A 21,107-nucleotide genomic window follows, 5' to 3' on the forward strand; every position below is an offset into this window, starting at 1 on the left:
TATGTATCTGATCTTAGCCGCCCTGAACCAGAATTCGGTCGGGATATAAATAAAATTTTATTATTATTACTTATTATTATTCCTTTGTAAGAAAATGTGAAATAACATAAAACCATTTTTGCAGGGGGGGGGAATCAATGTGGGGGGGCAATAAATTTTCCACACTGTGTACCATCTGACCTTCCTACGCCTTTGTGCCACCTCACGTACAGGCTTTGGGTTGGGGGGGCTGGTCAATGTTGAGGTGCCTCCACTGGGATACGGAACCTTCCTGGAAGCCCCCCCTCCAGGTATTTTGCCGCCTCCCTGCTGGGGAGGGTGAGGGGGGGCTAGGGAAAGGAGACGGTTATTTGCAGAAAGCCTCGGAAAATTTTCTTACCCCGAAAGCATTTTGTGGTAGGGTGAGAACCGCTGCAAAGGCACCTTTGTTAAACTCCCAACACGATTTCCTTGGCACCCTCCACCCCCCCGGGGGGGAACCCTGGACTGGGGACGGAGCAGCTCCTCTTTTGCATCTGCAACCTCTGGACCCGGGGGGGGGGTGCAAAGTCATCAGCTGCCCCCTCCCCTGAGCTGCGGGGCTGAGAGCGGTCAGGGACTCTGGGGCTCTCTCTTCCTTCCCCCTCCCCAGTCGTGTGTCCCCAGAGAGTTTTCTTCCCCCAGGGGAGAGTCTGCACCCTGGAGGGAGAGTCGGCCTTTGTGCACCTGGGGGTCCAGAGAGCCAAGGGAGGGGGCCTCTGTCCTGGGAAGCAGCTGCAATTATTATTTAGTTATTTAGTTATTTAGTTATTTAGTTATTCAACTTAGACACTGCCCTATACCTGGAGGTCTCAGGGCAGTTCACAAACAAGACCACAACATATAAAATCAAACAAAAAACCACACATTCTAAAAGGGTGTTGGATGTTCAACCAAAGGCCTGCGTAAAAGAAACGTTTTTGCCTGGCGCCTCAAGGTGTATAATGAAGGCGCCAGGCAAACTTCCCTGGGGAGAGCATTCCACAGACGGGGAGCCACTGCAGAGAAGGCCCCGCTCTTGTGTTGACCTCCTCCGGACCTCTCAAGGGGGAGGGATGAGAGAGATGGGGAAGGAGGAGGGATTTATTTTATTGCTGCATTTACTTTATTGCATTTATAGCCCTGTCTTTTCCCCTCCTCCTTGGACCCCCACGACAACCCTGTGTGGGAGGCCAGGCTGGGAGGCAGCGGCTGGCCCCCCAGGACACCCGAGGACTGAGGGCAGAATTTCACTAGGCCACACTCTCTTCCAACTAGGCGAAAAAGGAAAACACCCCCCTGGATTCTGACTCCTGTCTGCAGGTGTGGCTGCTGAGCTGATCTCTCTCTCTCTCTCTCTGCCCCCCCAGTCCTCTGCCCCCTCATCTGCCAAAATGGGGGGGTCTGCCTCAAGAAGGACAAGTGCCTCTGCCCCCCCAGCTGGACGGGGAAGTTCTGCCACATCCCAGCCCTCCCTCGGCCCCACGGACAGCAGGCGCCCTCCCGCCGCGAGACCAGCGCCCAGGCCGAGGGGGGAGGCCAGTCGATGGCCAAGTCCACCTACACCCTCCCCATCGCCAACCACCGCGAGGACCGTGACGGTAAGACGGGGGCCGGGAGAGGGGCGGCGGGTTGGGCTAGATGGCCTTGGGGGGTCCCTTCCCGCTCTCCCCTCATGGGATTCTAAGAGGAGTAAGGGAAGGGGGGAGACAGGATGGAGCTGAGGAGGTTGGAGGTTCCAGGACGCAGTTAAGTCATTTTGGGCACGCTGCCCGCCTTGGATTCGAAATCCCACCCCCCAAAAAAGCATCAATAGAGTAAGAATGAATAATAATTTTTATTATTTCTACCCCCGCCAATCTGGCTGAGTTTCTCCAGCCGTTATTCAGAAGAGCACGTTGCACGACCCGCCAAGGAAAGAACACTGTGAAATTCTAAGCAGTAACAATCTGTTGCATATTTTGGCGAGATCTAATTAAAAGCAGGGAGTTTTAGGTGTCTGAGAGGACGCCCCCCCCCTGCTGCCCTCCTGCCTCTTAGCGCCCTCCCCCAGGTCATAAGTGTCTTATTTTTCCTTCTTTTAATAATTCCAATGTGGTGACAAGAAATTTTCTGCACTGGGTACCACCTGACCTTGCTACACCACTGTATCCCTCCGGGGTTGCACCACCCCCTTTGGGAATCTCGGAGTTAAATGGCGTGGTTGTTGGGGAGGGGGGACATGCCCAGCTGGGAAGCCAGTGCGAGGCCGGATCCTGCGCTGCGCGGCTTCCCCTGCTGTGAGGACCCTTGGGTGCCCACGGGGCCATGCTGCGTCAAGCACAGCCAAAACCATTCTGGTTTGAGTTGGCAGGAGAGACACCCCCACTCCTTACAGCTCGGGGGGAAGAACCCCAGAAGATCCCACCCAGTCCAGCCTCCTGTTCTCGCAGTCGCCAAATACCCCCAAAGAGCTTAGCATTCGAGGTAGACTATGCCTGGACCTGGAGGCTCTATTAGAGCCGCTCAGGGCGGCGAACAAGCAATAATAAAAACAAGTTGAATGAATACAACATAAAAACATGATTAAAATACAACATTAAAATGTTGAAATTTTAATTTAATTTAACTAGAAGATCCCATCCAGTCCAGCCTCCTGTTCTCACAGTCGCCAAATACCCCCAAAGAGCTTAGCATTCGAGGTAGACTATGCCTGGACCTGGAGGCTCTATTAGAGCCGCTCAGGGCAGCGAACAAGCAATAATAAAAACAAGTTGAATGAATACAACATAAAAACATGATTAAAATACAACATTAAAATGTTGAAATTTTAATTTAATTTAACTAGAAGATCCCATCCAGTCCAGCCTCCTGTTCTCACAGTCGCCAAATACCCCAAAGACCCTGGCACTCGAGATAGACTGCGCCTGGACCTGGAGGCTCCATTTGAGCCTCAGAAGGATCAGGCCCTCCAGTCCAGCCACCTGCTCTCCCAGTGGCCAGCCAGGTTTCCCCAAGGGAAACCAGCAATCAGGATTCGAACACGAGACCGACTTGCGGTTCCCAGCGACTGGGGGCCAGAGGGTCCCTCGCTTGGCGCTGGCAGGAGATCCCTTTCGGGTGGTGGGCTCCTTTTGGGGCCCAGCTCCTGGAAAAGGGATCTGTGCCAGCCAGGAAGGGACGGAGCAGACATCCAGCGACCGAGGAGATAAATGTTTGCTGGAGGGACGCCTGGAATTCTTCCTTTTGGAGGGAGGCAGAGGGACAGGCGGCCTGCCTGCAAATATTTGAGGAGATATCGGCAGGAATGGGACGCGGTGTCTCTCCTCCTCCCCGCCCAGCCAGAGACGCTGAGACGCAGCTGGAGCCTCAGATGACGCAGGAGGAGGAGGAATTTGGCAGGGGAGAGGCCACTCGAGGGCCAGGGGCTCAGCGGAGCCTCCGTGGGCAGGAGCAGCCTACCTTAGAGGCGCTGGAGGGAGGGAGGGAGGGGGAGAAGCAGCAGCAGGTGGGGCTCCCCCTTGCTTCCTTGGCTGGGAGTTGGCGAGGGGAGAATCGTAATAATCATAATCATAATAATCAATTAATAATCAATTTTATTTATATCCCGCCCTCCCCAGCCAAAGCCGGGTTCAGAGTGGCTGGCATCATATAAAAAAGACAATATGCATAATGCAATATACAATATGCAAATAAAATAACATTCACCCTTCATTAAAATAATATAGAATACTATTAAATATCAGCACTTCAAGATTAAACAGAAATCCACACTTAACAGTTAGAATAAGTAATTTCTCAACTCCGGTCAATAAAACAACAGCAAGTCACAGGGCACAACACTGGGTGGGGGTGGGTGGGCTGGATGACCCCCAGGGCTCCCTTCCAGCTCCACAATTCTACGATTCCCCAGATTTCTCGGTTTGGGTCTTGCCTGCCTCCCAGGTCTTTGGGGATCCCTCTCAGTCCCCTCTTCTCAATGGCCCCTTCAGCCTCCCTCTCCCCCCCCCAGGTGTGGCCTCCCTGGCCAGTGTCCACGTGGAGCACCCTCCCGAGGCCTCGGTCACCATCCACCAGGTGGAGCGCGTGAGTGAGGAGCCGGCGGGGGACGCCAACGCCCTGCCCCTCTCCCGCCCGGCCCTCTACAGTGTCCTGGCGCAGAGCAGCCCCCGAGACACCCCCAGCGGGGGCTATGGAGAGGGCGCCGGGTTCGGATACTGCTTCCGGCAGCTCCGCGGAGGAGAGGTACTACTTGGGGTGGGGGGCATGGAGGGAAAGGGGAGGGCGGGGGGCGGCTGTGGCTCATGCAGAATGGAGAGGACCAAGCCCCCCCCATCAGCTCACTTGCAACTCAGCCCTCTAGGGCAAAAAAGGGGGTCTGCTTAGAGAACCCTCTGTAAATGGGGGCCATCTAGGGGTCTCCCACTGTTCCTTAAAAAAGCCAGCAGCTCTCCGTTCTTAAAGACATAAGAGGAGACTTCAGGATCAGGCCAGTGCCCCCCCCCCCCGAGTCCAGCTTTCTATTCTCACAGTGGCCAAATACCCCCAAGAACTTAGGAATCCAGGTCATGTCAAATTGAATTCCAGAATGATATCCAAAACAAGTATCAACCAATGAGTTTTTATTTTGATAACAACTTTTCTTGGTCATTTCTGTTGTACGGTTTTCAAAACCATTAAAGCATAAAAAAGAACTTAGGGATCCAGATAGACTGCCTCTGGACCTGGAGCTTCCATAAGATAAGACCGGAAGAAGCAGGGGCATCAACTATAGGGGGTCTGAGCACCCTGAAAATGTTTGGCTGTGGCTGCTCAGCACCCAATCCGCAGGGACCCCCACGTGACTTCCGGCGCCTTGCAAAGACCTGGAAGTCACATCCGAGGCCAACTGAGACCTCGGAGTTGCGGTCGGAGGCCTGGCGAGAACTGTGACAACTCAGAACCGGACTTCCGGCGCCACTGGAATTCAGGTTCTGAGGGCGCTGGGTGCGTGAGCCCGTGGCATTGCGTCACACGCACTGGGCACCCAGAACCCGGGGCCCAAATTGGCAGAAGGAGAGCCTAGAAATTGGCCCATCTGGTGCACCTTCCTCTTCTGACAGGGGCCAACCATAGGAAGCCCACAGGCAGGACCTGAGTGCGAGAGCTTTCTCCCGTTATCTGGCATTCAGAGGTAGACTGTCCCTGGGCAGGGAGGTTCTGCGGTCAACATCGGCCTCTGTAGGAAGAGCAGGCTGGGATTCAAAGCTGTATTCGAAGGGAAGAACACTGTGGGTCGTGCCCCCCTCCTCCGTGGGTTTCCCTAGAACAGGGGTGGGCAACCTTAGGCCCGTGGGCCGGATGCGGCCCAATCCCCTTCTCAATCCTGCCTGCTGACGGTCCGGGAATCAGCGTGTTTTTACATGAGTAGAATGTGTCCTTTTATTTAAAATGCATCTCTGGGTTATTTGTGGGGCATAGGAATTTGTTCATTTCCCCCCAAAAAAATCTAGACCGGCCCCCCACATGGTCTGAGGGACGGTGGACCGGCCCCCAGCTAAAAAGGGTTGCTGACCCCTAGTCTAGAATCTGCTTTCAAAGCCATCCAAGTTAGTGGCCGTGGCTATTTCCTGTGGGAGGGAGTTCCGCAGTCCAGCTCTGCGCTGCCAGAAGGGAAGCACAGCTGTGAATTCATGTGAAGTGGAGACTGGGGGGGAGGGGGGCAGAGAGTGGCTGAGCCCCCCGCTGCCTCTTTGGCAAGAGGGTCCGGTTGACTCATCTGCCTTGGCTGGAGGCAGCAGGTGCCGTTCCAAAGCCGGGAGAAACAGGAGTTTATGGGGCCCTTTTGATGGGGGTCTCTCCCCCCCCCTTGCCGCTGGGAGCAAAGCAAGGGGGGCCTGGAGGCCTCGGCCCCAGCAGGGCAAGGTTGGGGGCCCCGGCAAGCCCTGGTGGGTTTCTCTTTAGCGAAATGGCTGGATTTCAGCACTTTGGGTTGACCGGAGGCCAACAGACTCGCAGATGATTGTGTCGGGAGGGAGGGGGCTGCCATCTGTGCCAAAAGAGGCGATTGTGAAATGGCAGCAGCTGGACTGGCTGGAGGGGGGTGTCTGAGGGGCACAGAGAGAAGAACGAAAGAAGAAAGAAAGACGAGAGCGAGACAGAGAGACAGAAGGAGAGAGAGACAGAGATCGTAGTCGTCTTCTCTATGCCGATTCCAGGAACACAGTTTAACTCTGTGGTGCCGTTAATAAGGATTTTCTTTTGTTACGTCCTGGAGAGGAAGACGGGACCCCTCTTGTCTTCTGTCAAGGCAGGGGTGCACTTGGTAGTCCCCCCCCCCTTTAGGACTTGAACAAGGAAGGAAAAAGGAGGGGGTCTGTCTTATTTTATTGCATTATCACAGCCTGCCTTTTTCCTCACCAAGGAGCTCAAATTCATGGTCCTCCCTCCGCATGTATTCCCCACAACCGCCCTGTGAGGTAAGCTAGGCTGAGAGGGAAACTGACCCCAAGCTCACCCAACCAGTGGGGGGATTCGAACCCAGGTCTCTCCTAGTCTGACATTCTCACCACAACGCCACACGGGCTCCTATGCGTGAAGGCAGTGGCGTAGCGTGGGTTGTCAGCACCCGGGGCAAGGCAAGTAATTTGCGCCCCCTAACCCGTGGATTTTAGCACTCGAGTGCGAGCGCGCGCCCCCCAGATGTTGCGCCCGGCCCCCCTGCACCCCCCACGCTACGCCACTGGGGCTGGGGGCGAGCGAAGGAGCCAAGGACCCCCCCAAAGGCTCAGCAGGAATTTATTAAATTTATTATTTGTGGAGCCCCCGCGGGCCGAGGCAGCCGAAGCCCCCTCCCCTCGGGCACATCCCCGCCCCCTCCTCTCCTTGGGCTTTAGGTGGAGCTCCAGATCCGGGCTTGGCGAGCGCCTCCCCTCCTCCCGGCCGGGTCAGGGGGCTTCCAGCCGTGCTCCGTCCTCGCGCCCCCCCCCCGCGGCTGAGACTTGCGCTGAGAGCCGGAGCCAGCGGCGCCCCCTTCTGCCGGGAGACCCTTGCCCGCCCGCCGTCTTCCTCTCGGAGGGTTTTGGGGAGCGCAGGGCACGGGAGGCCCCTTGGAGCTCTCCTCCCTCCCAGTCGGCAGAAGCAACCGCCGCCTGTGGCTGGGCCGAGGGGATGGCGGCGGCGGGGTGCGGAGGCTGCCCGTGCCTGGCCAGGCGTTGGTGGAGGCGTTGGCGCTGCTGCAGCGGCTGCTCCTCCTGCGAGCAGTGAGTGGAGCGCAGCCGCAGTGGCGGCGGCGGGGGGCGCGCGCACTAGGGCGAAAGGCTGGCGATGGCGGCGGGGAGCCCGGCGGAGGAAGGAATTTGTCCCTTCCCTCTGGACTCGCACCCCCCCAGATGTTGCGCCCGGTGCGGCCGGCACCCCTGGCACCCCCCACGCTACGCCACTGCGTGAAGTTTTTGCACACTTGTGAGCAGAGGGCACTGTGTACGCCCTGGGGGTAGCCATGGCTTTGTGGGGGAGGGAGTCCCTCTGCTCTGGGGGGGGGGCTGCCCTATGGAGGGATTATCGTGGGCCAAACCCTGCCTTATCCTACAGGTGGGGACCGAAAGCTGGGCTTTTAGGGCTTCTCTGGAACAGCCAAGGTCTGGGCGATGCTGGGAGGGGGTGTTCCTGGGCTAGGACCCCCCCAACTGACTCTCTCCCTCCTCTTTCAGTGCAGTGCCCCCCTGCCCGGCTTGCGCACTCGAGAGATCTGCTGCCGGGGGGCCGGCCTGGCCTGGGGGGTCCACGAGTGCCTGCCTTGCGCCAACGGCGACGTGGGTAAGGTTGCCGACTTGGCCCCCACCCTCTCCGAAGAAGGGGTAGTGGCTTGGGGGGGGACTGGGAAGGAGGACGTGGCTCGCACCCTCCTGGGCCGGTTGGGGAGGGGTGCCCCAAACTCCTGCCCTTTGGGGGCATGGGGCACCCACTTGATGTGGCTTTTGGTGCAGCCCTGGAAGTGTCCGTGGGGGGGGGGTCTTGGTAGGGGGGCAGGGATATAGCAAAGGGCTCCTCCAACCACCTGCTCTCTCCTCAAAGGGGACGCCAGCCCTGTGGGGAGGAACGAAGTGGCCTGCCCCAAAGGCTTCCGCCGGCAGAACGGATCCTGCATTGGTGAGTGGGGCTGGCCTGGCCAAGGACCCCTTGGTTTGTGGGGGGGGGGGCTTTTCCACCCCCAGATCCTTCTAGGGGTGAAGGCAGAACCCCCACAAAGTCCACCCCATGGCTTCTTCCCAGGAGGGGCCTTTGCTGCCCACCCATCCTGCCAGGACAGGCCTGGATCTCTCCCCCCCCCCACCGGCCTTTTCTGACACCCTCTTTCTCCCCCCCCCCATGGCCAGATGTGGACGAATGCACAGAGGGCAGCTTCTGCCACAACGGCGACTGCACCAACACCCGCGGCAGCTTTGCCTGCGTCTGCCACGAGGGGTACATCCTCGACTCGTCTCGAAGCAGCTGCATCTGTAAGTTGGGCACCCCTGGCACCGGCGTGGGGAGCTGGGGGGTGGCAGGCCTCCAAGCCCGCCTTCTGTTCCTGGTTGCATGAGCAGAGCCTGCTGGATCCGGCCAATGGCTCACCTAGTCCGGCCAAGTTTAAAATGCTTTACTTACAAAATGTTCCAAAGGTCAGATTCATGCATTTATCCAAGCAGCAGCAAGGAAAACACAGGCAGAAAACTCTTGGGTAGGAAATACAGAAAGGTAGCTCCACACACATGCTCTGAGCTTGGAGTTTGCTTGGACAGAGCGTCCTTGGTCCATTACATGGCTCAGAGAGAGAGAACAGGAAGAGAAGGCTTCACTTCCTCCCTCATTGGATAAGAAGGGGCGTGGCCTAGCTGAATCTAGGAATCTAACTCTGTGGTCTTAACCCCTTCATGCACCAACTAGCACTTATGTTTGCCTGCAAATTTCCACAGCATCTCCCAACGTCCAGCTTCATTGAATGTCCAGCAGTTCTAGTGTCCGTACAAGTTTTCATATTTTTCCTTTGTCACATTCATATTAAATCATATCATCATATACAACTTTGCTCATATCGAGCGTCAACTTCCCCCCTCCCCCCCGGCTTTCTTAAGCAATCGCAACCCTCTTAGCATTGCTATAGCATCCTATTTACCTTCTTACTATACTTTAAAAAATTTACTTTAGTATCTGTAAATCAGTTTCGAAAAATTTCATTACAAAATATTTTAAATCAAAACGACAAACGTTCTCAAATTACAATGTTCTTTCATACAGTATGTTGTACAAATTTACACCAGTCCTTTTCAAACAGTTCAGCTTTGCCAGTTTTGCACATTCAATCGTTTTTGTCTGCCGTTCTTCCAAAGTTGGAAGTTTCTGCTGCTTCCATTTCGGGGCTAAAAGTGTCCTTGCAGCCGTGGTGGCATTTCATCTCCCACAATACCCAATAGAAAAGCTTCCGGGTTCTTTTTAATAAAAGTATATTTGAAGATCTTTTTTCAATTCATTGTATATCATGGGGAGGCAAACTAAGGCCCAGGGGCCGGATCCAGCCCAATCACCTTCTAAATCCGGCCCGGGAACAGTCTGGGAATCAGCATGTTTTTTACATGAGTAGAATGTGTCCTTTTATTTACCGTATTCTTCGCTCCATAAGACACTTTTTTCCTCCTAAAAAGTAAGGGGAAATGTCTGTGCATCTTATGGAGCGAATGCGCGGTCCCTGGAGCCGAATTGCCCAGGGGCAAAAAGCAGGTCATGGTTTTGGGTTTTTTGAAAGAGGGAAGGGGGTGTTGAAACGAAGCCGCTGATCGGCAAGCGATTGGGAGGGAGATAAGGGACGCTAGAGATAAAGGTGGCTGCCTGGGAGGGGGGAGGTAAACTTGCAAGGAGAGCAGACAGGAAGACTAAAAGAAGCAATGAGGAAAGAAATTAGGAGGAGCAAAAAACTGCTCCAGCTAAGGAAAAGACACTAAGGCAAACAAGAGGGAAGGGGGTGTTGAAACAAAGCCGCTGAGCAGCTGATCGGCAAGGGATCGGGAGGGAGATAAGGGACGCTAGAGATAAAGGAGGCTGCCTGGGATGGGGAGGTAAAAGCCCATGGGTCCTCAGGATTTTTGCATGGGGCTACCCCAAACTCACGGGGACGCGGGTGGCGCTGTGGGCTAAAGCCTCAGCGCCTAGGGCTTGCCGATCGAAAGGTCGGCGGTTCGAATCCCCGCGGCGGGGTGCGCTCCCGCTGCTCGGTCCCAGCGCCTGCCAACCTAGCAGTTCGAAAGCACCCCCGGGGGCAAGTAGATAAATAGGTACCGCTTACCAGCGGGAAGGTAAACGGCGTTCCGTGTGCTGCGCTGGCTCGCCAGATGCAGCTTTGTCACGCTGGCCACGTGACCCGGAAGTGTCTCCGGACAGCGCTGGCCCCCGGCCAATAGATGTGAGATGGGCGCACAAACCCCAGAGTCTGTCAAGACTGGCCCGTACGGGCAGGGGTACCTTTACCTTTACCTTACCCCAAACTCACCGTCAATTCACATGTCTGTGGCCACAGCATGAACCACAAATACATCCACTGTTTTGTTCAGAATATATATTTTTCTTGTTGTCCTCCTTTAAAAACTAGGTGCGTCTTATAGTCAGGTGCGTCTTATGGAGCAAAAAATATGGTAGGATGCATCTCTGGGTTATTTGTGGGGCATAGGAATTTGTTCATATCCCCCCCCCCAAAAAAAAATATAGTCCGGCCCCCCACAAGGTCTGAGGGACGGTGGACCGGCCCCCTGATGAAAACGTTTGCAGACCCCTGTTGTATATTAATCCCAGCAGGCTTTAACTTTCTTGCACGTCCACCACATATGTGCAGATTTTGACGCCCCCCCTCTCCCCCCGCAGCCCACCACGTGATCTCGGAGGCCAAGGGCCCCTGCTTCCGTGTCCTGAGGGAGGGCGGCTGCTCCCTCCCCATCCTGCGCAACATCACCAAGCAGATCTGCTGCTGCAGCCGCGTGGGCAAGGCCTGGGGCCACGCCTGCGAGCGATGCCCACCCTTTGGCTCAGGTGAGGGGGCGATGGGGAGACATCCGGATGGCGGGACCAAAGGCTGGAAGGGGAGCCAGCTTTGACTGGGCTGGAACAGCAAAAGAATGCTGTGTGGTGGCGGGTTGGGCTAGATGACCTTTGGGGGCCCCGTTCCAATTCCATCGTTCCATAAGCTTTCTCTCTGCTCATGAGTGCAGAGGACCTTTTGCCCAGGGCAACCAGCCGCAGCCTGGGATTAAGTGGAGCAGGGCTGTGAGGGCAGTGAAGTGGGGGGTGCTGAGGTTTCCCCCCCAAATAAACCCCTCTCTTCACACTGATCTCCTTCTCTCTGGCAGACGGGTTCAAGGAGATCTGCCCGGCGGGGCCTGGCTACCACTACTCGGCCTCTGACCTGCGCTACGACACCCGCTTCCTTGGCCAGGACCTGCCCCGGGTGCCCGTCGGCCGCCAGCAAGGGGGCCGGGATCCGGCCGCCAGACCCCCCCTGGCAACAACCACAGCGCCATCCGTCCGTATGTTCCCTGGGGGGAGGCCAGAGCCCCCCTTCCTGCTCTGTCCCTCTCCCCACGGCAGACCCTGCCTCTCGGGGCAGAGGGAGGGTGGCTTCTCTGATCTGGATGTTGGGGGGAAAGGGGAGCCTTGGTAGGCCCAGTTGTGGAACTGGGGGGCAGAGGGTGGGCAGTTCTACCCATGCTGCCTGGCACTGCATCGGCCCCCGGAGGCTGCGACTCCCGCAAGGACCCTTGGCGCCCCTTCCAATTGTACAGCTCTTTCTTTCTAAGGCTGGCAGAGTCTGTGCCCGTGTGGGTGAGGTGGGCTGGTGCCATTTCTCACCTTGCAGGGCTGGGCATTGGTGGGTCCTTGCCCCCTCCCCTCCTCACGCCAGCTCTCTCCCCGCCTTGCAGTGCGATGGAGCCCCCCGCCCACCTCTCTGCCGGAGCGCCAGCCCCCCCGGCGTGTGCCAACCCAGTCTCCGGCCCCACCTGTGCCAGGTAGGAAAAACGGGCAAGTCGGGGGGGAGGGGGGCATTGTGCCTCAAGGTGGAAGCAAAACTCAGTCGTCTCATAGACTCTGGGATAGCTCATTCGGTCGAGTGTGAGGCTCCTACTAACAATTTTAACTCTTTACAGTGGTTTTTAAGGACGTGATTTAGCTCTCAGTGCAGTTTCCCATTGACTGCTGTGCAGCGCCCCCTGGTGACACATTTTTACAACCCATTTAAACATTATAACTCACCAGTATAGATTAGTCCTTATTCCGGTCTCACAGTTATTTTACCTTTCCGCAATTGTTTTTATATATTATCTGTAAGCTGGACTAATGAAGAAATGCAGTATGATATTAGATCACCCCTCCCTGAACTTCAGAGCATGGGAAGTCGCCCAAAAGATATTTAATATGGCACTGAATATTTGGCTTTTTTGATTGTATTATAATTTGGAATGTTTTAATGTGGTTTTTATTGGGTGGTAATAAAGAAAACATATTAAATATTATTATTAAATATTATCATTTAATAAATTATATGTGTGTGTATAAATATGTGCGGGTATAATTTTTTAAATGTTACTTAATACAGTGGTACCTCGCGGGTGGCGCTGTGGGTAAAACCTCAGCGCCTAGGGCTTGCTGATCGCATGGTCGGCGGTTCGAATCCCTGCAGCGGGGTGAGCTCCCGTTGCTCGGTCCCTGCTCCTGCCCACCTAGCAGTTCAAAAGCACGTCAAAGTGCAAGTAGATAAATAGGTACCACTCCGGTGGGAAGGTAAACGGCGTTTCCGTGCGCTGCGCTGGTGCCGGCTCATCACACTGGCCACATGACCCGGAAGTGTCTCCGGACAGCGCTGGCCCCCGGCCTCTTAAGCGAGATGAGCGCACAACCCTAGAATTGGACACGACTGGCCCGAACGGGCAGGGGTACCTTTACCTTTTACCTCGGGTTAAGAACTTAATTCGTTCCGGAGGTCCGTACTTAACCTGAAACTGTTCTTAACCTGAAGCACCACTTTAGCTAATGGGGCCTCCCGTTGCTGCCGTGCCACCGGAGCAGGATTTCTGTTCTCAACCTGAAGCAAAGTTCTTAACCTGAAGCACTATTTCTGAGTTAGCAGAGTCTGTAGCCTGAAGCCTATGTAACCCGAGGTACCACTGTAATGATATTTAATAGTAATATTTATTAATTTCTGGAAGCTGCCCAGAGTGGCTTCGGCAACCCAGTCAGATGGGAAGGGACACCACTTCTTCTTCTTCTTCTTCTTCTTCTTCTTCTTATTATTATTATTATTATTATTATTATTATTATTATTATTTCTCCCCACCAGACGCTGGGCAGGGCGTGTGTGAACGGCGCCCCCAGGTGTGTGGTCCCGGGCGCTGCATCCCCCGGCAGGGTGGCTACACCTGTGTGTGCGACCGCGGCTTCTGGCTGAGTCCTCAGGGCACCCACTGCATTGGTGAGGGGCGCGGGGGGGCAAGAGAAGCAGGGGGATTTGAGGGGGCGCAGGGAGAAGGCAACCCTTGGGGGACGCAGAGGCGCTTGCCCAGAGTTCAACTTCTGAAGCTGAGCTTAGGGAGATTTGGGATGCATAAAAGGAAGGACTTCTTCACGCAGTGTATTGTTCATCTGTGGAACTCCCTTCCACAGGACCAGCAACCTGGATGGCTTTGAAATTCACGAAGGAGGAGAGGGCTTCCGATGGCTCCTCCACAGTTGCAGGCAGAAATGCTTCTGGATCCCAGTTGCCGGAAGTCAGAGCAGGGGAGAGGGGCTCCTGAGTTCAAATCCTGATTGCAGGTTTCTCAGAACAGGCAACTGGTTGGCCACTGCGAGAACAGGAGGCTGGCAGGCCGTGGGCCTGATCCTGCTGGATCCTCTTGTGTTCTGAGGAAGCTTTGAGGGTGCGCGTGGCATCAGAAGGCGGCCTCAGGAGAGCCAGAGGTGCCTGCCTCCCCCAGCCAGGGGCCCCAAGGAACTGGGCGCCAGAGGGGCCCACAAGCCCCGCCTGAGCCCCACAGCAGCCATGGCGACTGGCACTCAGAGGTGGAGCTCACTCTTGTGGCACTTGGGGAAACCTGTGGCCCGTAAGCTCAGCTTAGGAAAGCAGTCTGTACATGCTCAGAGGTAGCCTCTCCTGGAGTGTTTCGCAGAGCTCAGCTTTTGCAGGTGGCTTTGGCCAAGGGGGGCAGCCAGGGCTGGACTGAGGTTTGATGTGGCCCTCGGCTCCTGAAGGTCATGGGGCCCTTTCTGTATCCAGCTGTCCTTTGTCCACAACAAATGGTCACTGGTTTTTTGTGTTGAATAGATGCTAGATGGTAATTTATGGACCTCATAAGTATCTCAGGTCATTTGCACATCACAAAATGTGTATTTTATCAAAGTAATTGTTGAACTGAAATACAATGAAGCAGAAGTACATTAATGGTGAAATACAATTAAGAAGAAGTATAGTAATAGTGAAATAATTATTAAGTTCTAACTTAAAATGATTTGGGGTCCGTGACTTAGATCCTAGGAGCCTACACAGCACAAAACACGGTTGCTGGATGTAGGTTTTATTTGATTGGGTTTTTTACCTTGTATTTTGGAAATGTACATCCAGGTGTTTTTTTCCTTTAATTTTTTTGGGGGCCCCCAAGAGAGTGGGGCCCTGAGGTAGAGCTTGTTGAACTTATACATAAATCCGGCACTGGGGGCAGTGACAATGTGGGGTGGGGTTTGGGGTGGGTGTCTCCTGGCACAACTTCTTTCCTTCCCCCTGACCCCCCCTTCTCTCCCTCCCCTCCCCAGACGTGGACGAGTGCCGAAGGAGCCCCCGCCCCTGTGCCAACGGGCGCTGCGAGAACTCAGTGGGCAGCTTCAGCTGCAGGTGCCGGGCCGGCTACCAGGCGGACCCCTCTGGCTCCGAGTGCCAGGGTGGGTGTGGGGCAAAGGGGGGAGGGGGCTGGGATGGACTGCTCCCCCCCCCCTCAGACTCAAAGCAACACTCTCTTCCTCCTCCTCCTCCCCAGACATTGACGAATGTGCCAAGACCCCCCCGCCGTGTGCCAACGGGCGCTGCCAAAACACCCCCGGCTCCTTCCGCTGCTCCTGCCCCCCTGGCTACGTTCCCAGCCCCACCGGCTTCGAATGCAGAGGTAACTGGGAGGGGGGGAGGAAGGGAGAGGCTGGAGGGGGAACTGAGGCCCCTCCGAGCAAGGGAGGGTGGGGGGACAGGTGGAGGGGGCAGCTTTTGGGGGTCCTGATACTCTCCCCGATGCTTTTCAACATCTTTATGCGCCCCCTCGCCCAGCTTGTCCGGAGTTTTGGGCTGGGTTGCCATCAGTATGCCGATGACACCCAACTCTATCTGTTGATGAAGTATTTTTGTTAGTGCATTGATATACAAAAAACCCCCACAGAACCCTTTTCATGTACGCAACCACAGCGGTGAGGATTTTAATAGCCAAAAAATTAGGAAGGTGCTGTAATCCCCACAAAGTATATCTAAAACAGTATTGTGAAAATGAAAATCTCCTGACAGGTCAAGACTGAATCTTGACTATTAAGGGAAACTATCAATGTAGGAAAATTTCTGGATATGTAACAGATTTAATAGGAAATACTTCAAGGTTAAGAATATGTAGAAAGCATAATGAGGGGACTCGGAAGTTGAAAGTGTGTGTGATGTTAGGCTAAGGTTACCAGATCATTTTCAATGAATCCGGGTTTAATTAATTTAACTTTATTTAATTAATTACTACACGTTCGGGATGTTGATGCAGCAGCGATGGCGGTGGCAGAAGGACAGCTGCCGCCTTGAACTCAATCACCCTGTTTCCCTTTCCTCTGAGGCTTCTATCTCCTTTCTCCATGAGCCTGGCCAGCCCCTGAGTTGTTGGTTCTTCAGTGGTGCTTGTGGTGGGGAAACAGTGCGCAGTGGGTCAGGCATGGAAGGTGGAGAAGGAGGGCCGAGAGCAGCGGCAGCAGAGAGGCTTGGGCAGCGCGATGCCTCCCTTCCCATCGGAGCAGCCCCAATCCCATTCCTACTTGCGTGCAAGCAGGAGGGCGCAGGGATCTCTCAGCTGGGAAGTGAGGCTTCCCATTGCCTAACTGAGAGACCCCTGCCCTGCTCCTGCTTGCACCCAAGTAGGAGTTGGGAGGCTGCTCCAATAGGCAGCATGAAGCCTCCCTCCACAGCTGAGTTGCTGGGGTCAGGGAAGGGGGAGGCAGCCCGGAAGCTGCGTCTTGGAGCCCCTGCACCCCCATCATACGGGGACCTCCGAGCAGCTCCTGCAGCCAGCCAGAGCCACCTGCTCCGGGCTGCTGAGACGGCTGCCGCTGCTGCGTTTCCCGGAGACATTAGATGAAATCCGGGGACATTCCGAGGATGGAATTTGTCCAGGGACTTATTCGCAAATCCGGGGACTGTCCCCAGGAAACGGGGACGTCTGGTAAACCTGTGTTAGGCGATGTGTCGTTAGTTAATGTTTAGTTGTCCTCAAGGTCTTTGTCTTTCTGTGTTGTTCTATGTCAATTGTTTTGCATGGAAGTTAAAAAGAAAAAAGAAAGAAAAATTCAAATCAGTTTCCCGCAGCCTTTCCCAAGCCAAAAGTTGAATGTGACCCCTTTCTCTCCCCCCAGACGTCGACGAATGCTCCCAGAGCCCCCCACCCTGCGCCCGCGGCCGCTGCCAGAACATGCCCGGTTCCTACCAGTGCAGCTGCCCCTCCGGCTTCCAGCCCAGCCCCACGGGCACCGAATGCCTGGGTGAGAGAGGGCACCCCCTTGCCCCCCTTCCCGCGGCTGCCAGCTTGGGGGCCACGCCCTCGGCCCCCGAAGACCACCTCCCGGGGGAAGCTGCCTTGCCCTGGCTCAGACCACTGGGCCCACCTGCCTCAGTACTGCTTACACAGGCTGGCAGCAGCAGCAGCCGCCCTCCCAGCCCTCCCTGTAGATGCTGCCACAAGAGAGGGAGCCCAGGCGCCTTCTACATGCCAAGCAACTGCTCTCGACACAGAGCCCTTTTGCAGAACGTTCCCCCAACCTGCCTCCTCCTGGGACCCAGAGCAGAGCAAGTCGGGGGTCCCAGACAGGGTGGGTTTGATTTAAATCACAATTTAAATCACTAGTCAATAAGGCTTGATTTAAATCATTTATATATATATATATACAGAAAGACTCATTCTTGCTGGTATCATCTTAATATTTACAACCAGAGGAAGGTTTCCTTTTTGGAATCATAAATTTCCAGAGTAATTTTTTACAGTTATATCAACAATTCCTGATTTGGTTAAACTATTAGAAATACCTAGACAGGTAATTATGAAATTCTGGTGAGGTGTCATAAGTTAACTGTTTATATCTGGACAACTTTTCTGCTGTACTTGATTGGAAGGAGAAAGATAATCATTTCCTTAATAACCATTTCAACCATTTATTTAACTAAAACAATAACATTATAGCATATGTATCCCTGTTTGTTAACTGATGTGGTTAAGCAGTTTTTTAAAAAACAACAACAAATTAAGACTGAGTTCTAGCACACATGAAAAACTTAAAACAAATCCTTATTTCCCGATGAATAGCCTTTGGACTATAATGTCACTTAAATAGAAAACTATCTTTAGAAAGATTTTCCCTCCAAAAGGAGTTTATTTTAAAAAATTTGATTAAATTTTTTAAAAATCTGATTTAATTTTTTAAAAATCTGATTTAAATAAAAAGAATCCGATTTTTATTTTTTAAAAAAAATCATTGATTTTTATCCACCCTGGTCCCAGCCAGCCCGCCCCCTCTCCACATGCCCAGTGTGGGGCTTCCAGGCCACCCTGGCCCCAATCCCTTGGGAGGGAGGGAGTGACCTCCATTGCTGTTCTTTTGCAGACGTGGACGAGTGCCGGGAGACCCCCACCATCTGCCAACCCGGCCGCTGCGAAAACGTCCCTGGGGGCTACCGCTGCAGCTGCCCCATCGGCTACCAGCCCCACCCGCTGGGCACCCAGTGCGTAGGTAAGAGGGCCAAGGAGAGCGCAGAGACACTACTGCTGCCTTGGGGGTTCACGTCCCCCCCCACTTCCCAGGTGACTGCTTCCAGGGCTGGGCAGGGGGACGGGAAGACGAGAGCGCCCCTGACCATGCGCAGAGCTCTCGATTTCAAAACGCGAATCTGGAGGTGTTTGGTGCGGCGCAGGCAGCGGTTTGAGCGTTGGCTCGGGACCTGGGAGACCAGGGTTCGAATCCTCCCACTCGGCCACAAAGCCCGCTGGGGGGGGGTCTCAGGCCACTTGCTGCCGCTCAGCGTGGCCCACCTCACAGGGGGGTTGGGAGAATAAGGAAGGGCCTGGGAGAACTCACACTGAGCACCTGGGTGGGTAAGTGAGATATAAAGGGAAAAAATTGGTCATGGTGAAATTCTGGTGTGTGTCTCTTCTCTCTCCTCCCCCCCCCAAACAGATGTGGATGAATGCCAGCAGAGCCCCCCGCCCTGTGGGTCTGGGCGCTGTGAGAACGTGCCCGGCGGGTACCGCTGCCTCTGCCCTGCGGGATTCCGCGCCAGCCTGACGGAAAACCAGTGCCTGGGTGAGAGGCGGAGAGTGGAGGCGCCTTGCTTGGGGGGCGGCTTTGGGGTTGGGCTCAGCCCCCCTGACTCTCCCCGTCTGCCCCTTTCCAGACATGGACGAGTGCGCCACGGGAACGCCCTGCGGGCCTCAAGGGCACTGCATCAACACGGAGGGCTCCTTCCGCTGCCAGTGTGGACGAGGGTACCGCGCAGAGGGCACGGGGACGTCCTGCGTGGGTGAGGGGGGCAGGGGGCGGGCGACTGGGGTGGGGCGGGGGATTTGGCACTGGGCACCCCTGGGGGCAGACCCTGCCCACCTCCGCTGATTCCCTTGGCAGCGTGTTCTGGTGTGCTCTGCCAGGGCACAGGGTTGGGCTGGATGACCCTTAGGGGGCCCTTTCAAAAACAAACTTCAGTGGGGCAGCCCTTCTGGAGTTTGAAGGTGGCCCCCTGGCCCCCTCTGAGCCTCCATCCCCCGGCTGAGCACCCCCAACTCTCCCCGCCTCTTTCTCTGCCCCCCAGACGTCAACGAGTGCCTGGAGGGCGACTTCTGCTTCCCGCGGGGCGAGTGCCTCAACACCGAGGGATCCTACACTTGCCTGTGTGCCCAGGGCTTCACCATCGCCCCCAGCGGGGCCTCCTGCATCGGTAAGGGGCCCCGGACCCCGAGGGCCACACGAGGGCCGCCTGGCGCGGGATGCAGCCTGGCAGACGGAGGGAGGCGGCCATCTTGGATCTCTTCCTTTTATATATATATATTAGCTTTTATAACATATCATTTACAACATTCATATAACATAATTTCTTATCTTATACAATATTTTTGACTTCCGTCAGCTCCTCTGGTGATTTTCCGTTTTTATCACTTATTCTGCATTTCCTAATTTTTCTATTACCCTTAATGATCATTAACTAGTCATATCCCTCATAGTGTTTTTTGCAAGATTTCAAATAATCCTCCTTAACAAAACTTCTTGCAATCCTACTAGCGTAATCTGTTCAGTACAATTACTTTTCAAATAGTTCTTCTGAGAATCTCTGGTCCCGCAGGTTTCGAATCCTTCCTGTTAATTTCTTTAATTCTGCATAGTCCATCGATTTCATCCTCCATTCTTCTTTCGTCGGTAATTCTTCCTGTTTCCAATTTTGTGCCCATAATAGTCTTGCTGCCGTCACGGCGTACAAAAACAACTTACAGTCCTGTCTATTTATATCACCTCCTACAGTGCCAAGTAAAAATGCTTCTGGTTTCTTAATAACATTTATTATCTCATTATAGATCATTTCCCAGATGTTTTTCACTTTTTTACATTCCCACCACATGTGATAACGTGTTCCTTCCTTTTCCTTTACATTTCCAACATTTATTACTTATTTTATGAATTTTAGCTAATTTCATGTCTTGGATCTCTTCCTGGGGGGCTGGGCAGGGGGGCTGGGCATCTCCCTGCCACACTGACCCCCTCCTTCCATCCCTCCCCACAGATATTGACGAATGCCAGCCGGGCACGGCGTGTGCTGGAGGCCACTGCGCCAACACCGAGGGCTCTTTCGACTGCTACTGCCCGCCGGGCACCCGCAGCAGCGCCAACAAGGCCTCCTGCGAAGGTGAGGGGCACCGGGGGGGCGGAAAGAGGTAGACGGGGGGGGACCAAGGAACCCCTGGCCTGGGCCTGACCTCCCGCTCCCCTAGATATCGACGAGTGCCAGGAGTATGGGGCGGCCCTCTGTGGGACGCAGCGCTGTGAGAACACGCCCGGCTCCTACCGCTGCGTGGCAGATTGCCAGGCTGGCTACCAGGCAGGCACCACGGGAGACTGCGTTGGTGAGTGTTGCTGCAGGGCCCAAGCGGAGGGTCTGGGGGGGTCTGGAAGCCTCTGTTTTGCTCTGGGGCTTCACTGGGTGGACATCTGTCTGGGATGCCGGGGGTGGACTACAGGACCTTTGGGGTCCCCTCCAACTATGATTCTGTGATTTCTGAGGCTGCCAAGGAGTCCCCACCTCCTTTATTGCCTGGGGGGGCGGTATTTTTGGGTCACTGTTTTTATTTTGATTTTATATATTGTGATCTAGGACCCATGTCCCTACAGGACCGCCTCCTCTGGTCTGCCCCGTGGAGGAGCTTAAGGTCCACAAATGACAACATTTTGGAGGTCCCAAGTCACAAGGTGGTTAGGTTGGTCTCAGCCAGGGCCAGGGCCTTTTCAGTACTGGCCCCGACGTGGTGGAGCGCTCTGTCCCAAGAGACCAGGACCCTGCGGGACTTGACATTTTTCCGCAGGGCCTGCAAGACGGAGCTGTTCCGCCTGGCCTTCGGTTCGGACTCAGTCTGACCCTTATGTTTCCCTCCCCTTATGGTCTTGATTTATCGGCTACTTTAAAATGAGGCTGCATTTTAAATTGAATTTTAACCTGTATTTTAAATTGGTTTTTTTCCTATTATGTTTTTATTGTAATTTTACTGGTGTTAGCCACCCTGAGCCCTGCTCTGGCCTGGGAGGGCAAGGTATAAATTATTATTATTATTATTATTATTATTATTATTATTATTATTAAACCGTGCTGAGACCTCTGG

At 54.6% G+C, this 21,107-nt stretch overlaps 1 protein-coding gene across 2 annotated transcripts in view; it reads left to right on the plus strand.

Annotated features, from left to right (window-relative positions):
- LTBP4 (latent transforming growth factor beta binding protein 4) overlaps window positions 1-21,107 on the plus strand; it is a gene marked incomplete at its 5' end in the record, with an annotated part of 53,788 nt that overhangs the window by 22,056 nt on the left and 10,625 nt on the right. For both annotated transcript variants that reach the window (XM_082230944.1, XM_082230945.1), the window contains 18 exons: window positions 1,368-1,598; window positions 3,989-4,221; window positions 7,668-7,773; window positions 8,032-8,106; window positions 8,334-8,456; window positions 10,849-11,013; window positions 11,331-11,507; window positions 11,901-11,987; window positions 13,316-13,447; window positions 14,782-14,907; window positions 15,003-15,128; window positions 16,615-16,740; window positions 17,857-17,982; window positions 18,427-18,552; window positions 18,644-18,769; window positions 19,055-19,180; window positions 20,018-20,140; window positions 20,226-20,357. In XM_082230944.1, coding sequence (XP_082087070.1) covers window positions 1,368-1,598; window positions 3,989-4,221; window positions 7,668-7,773; window positions 8,032-8,106; window positions 8,334-8,456; window positions 10,849-11,013; window positions 11,331-11,507; window positions 11,901-11,987; window positions 13,316-13,447; window positions 14,782-14,907; window positions 15,003-15,128; window positions 16,615-16,740; window positions 17,857-17,982; window positions 18,427-18,552; window positions 18,644-18,769; window positions 19,055-19,180; window positions 20,018-20,140; window positions 20,226-20,357 — 2,466 coding nt within the window. The remainder of the gene's footprint in view (window positions 1-1,367; window positions 1,599-3,988; window positions 4,222-7,667; window positions 7,774-8,031; window positions 8,107-8,333; window positions 8,457-10,848; window positions 11,014-11,330; window positions 11,508-11,900; window positions 11,988-13,315; window positions 13,448-14,781; window positions 14,908-15,002; window positions 15,129-16,614; window positions 16,741-17,856; window positions 17,983-18,426; window positions 18,553-18,643; window positions 18,770-19,054; window positions 19,181-20,017; window positions 20,141-20,225; window positions 20,358-21,107) is intronic.

This window comes from Podarcis vaucheri (assembly GCF_965113315.1).
Source record: "Podarcis vaucheri genome assembly, chromosome: 7".
NCBI classification, from domain to species: Eukaryota; Metazoa; Chordata; class Lepidosauria; order Squamata; family Lacertidae; genus Podarcis; species Podarcis vaucheri.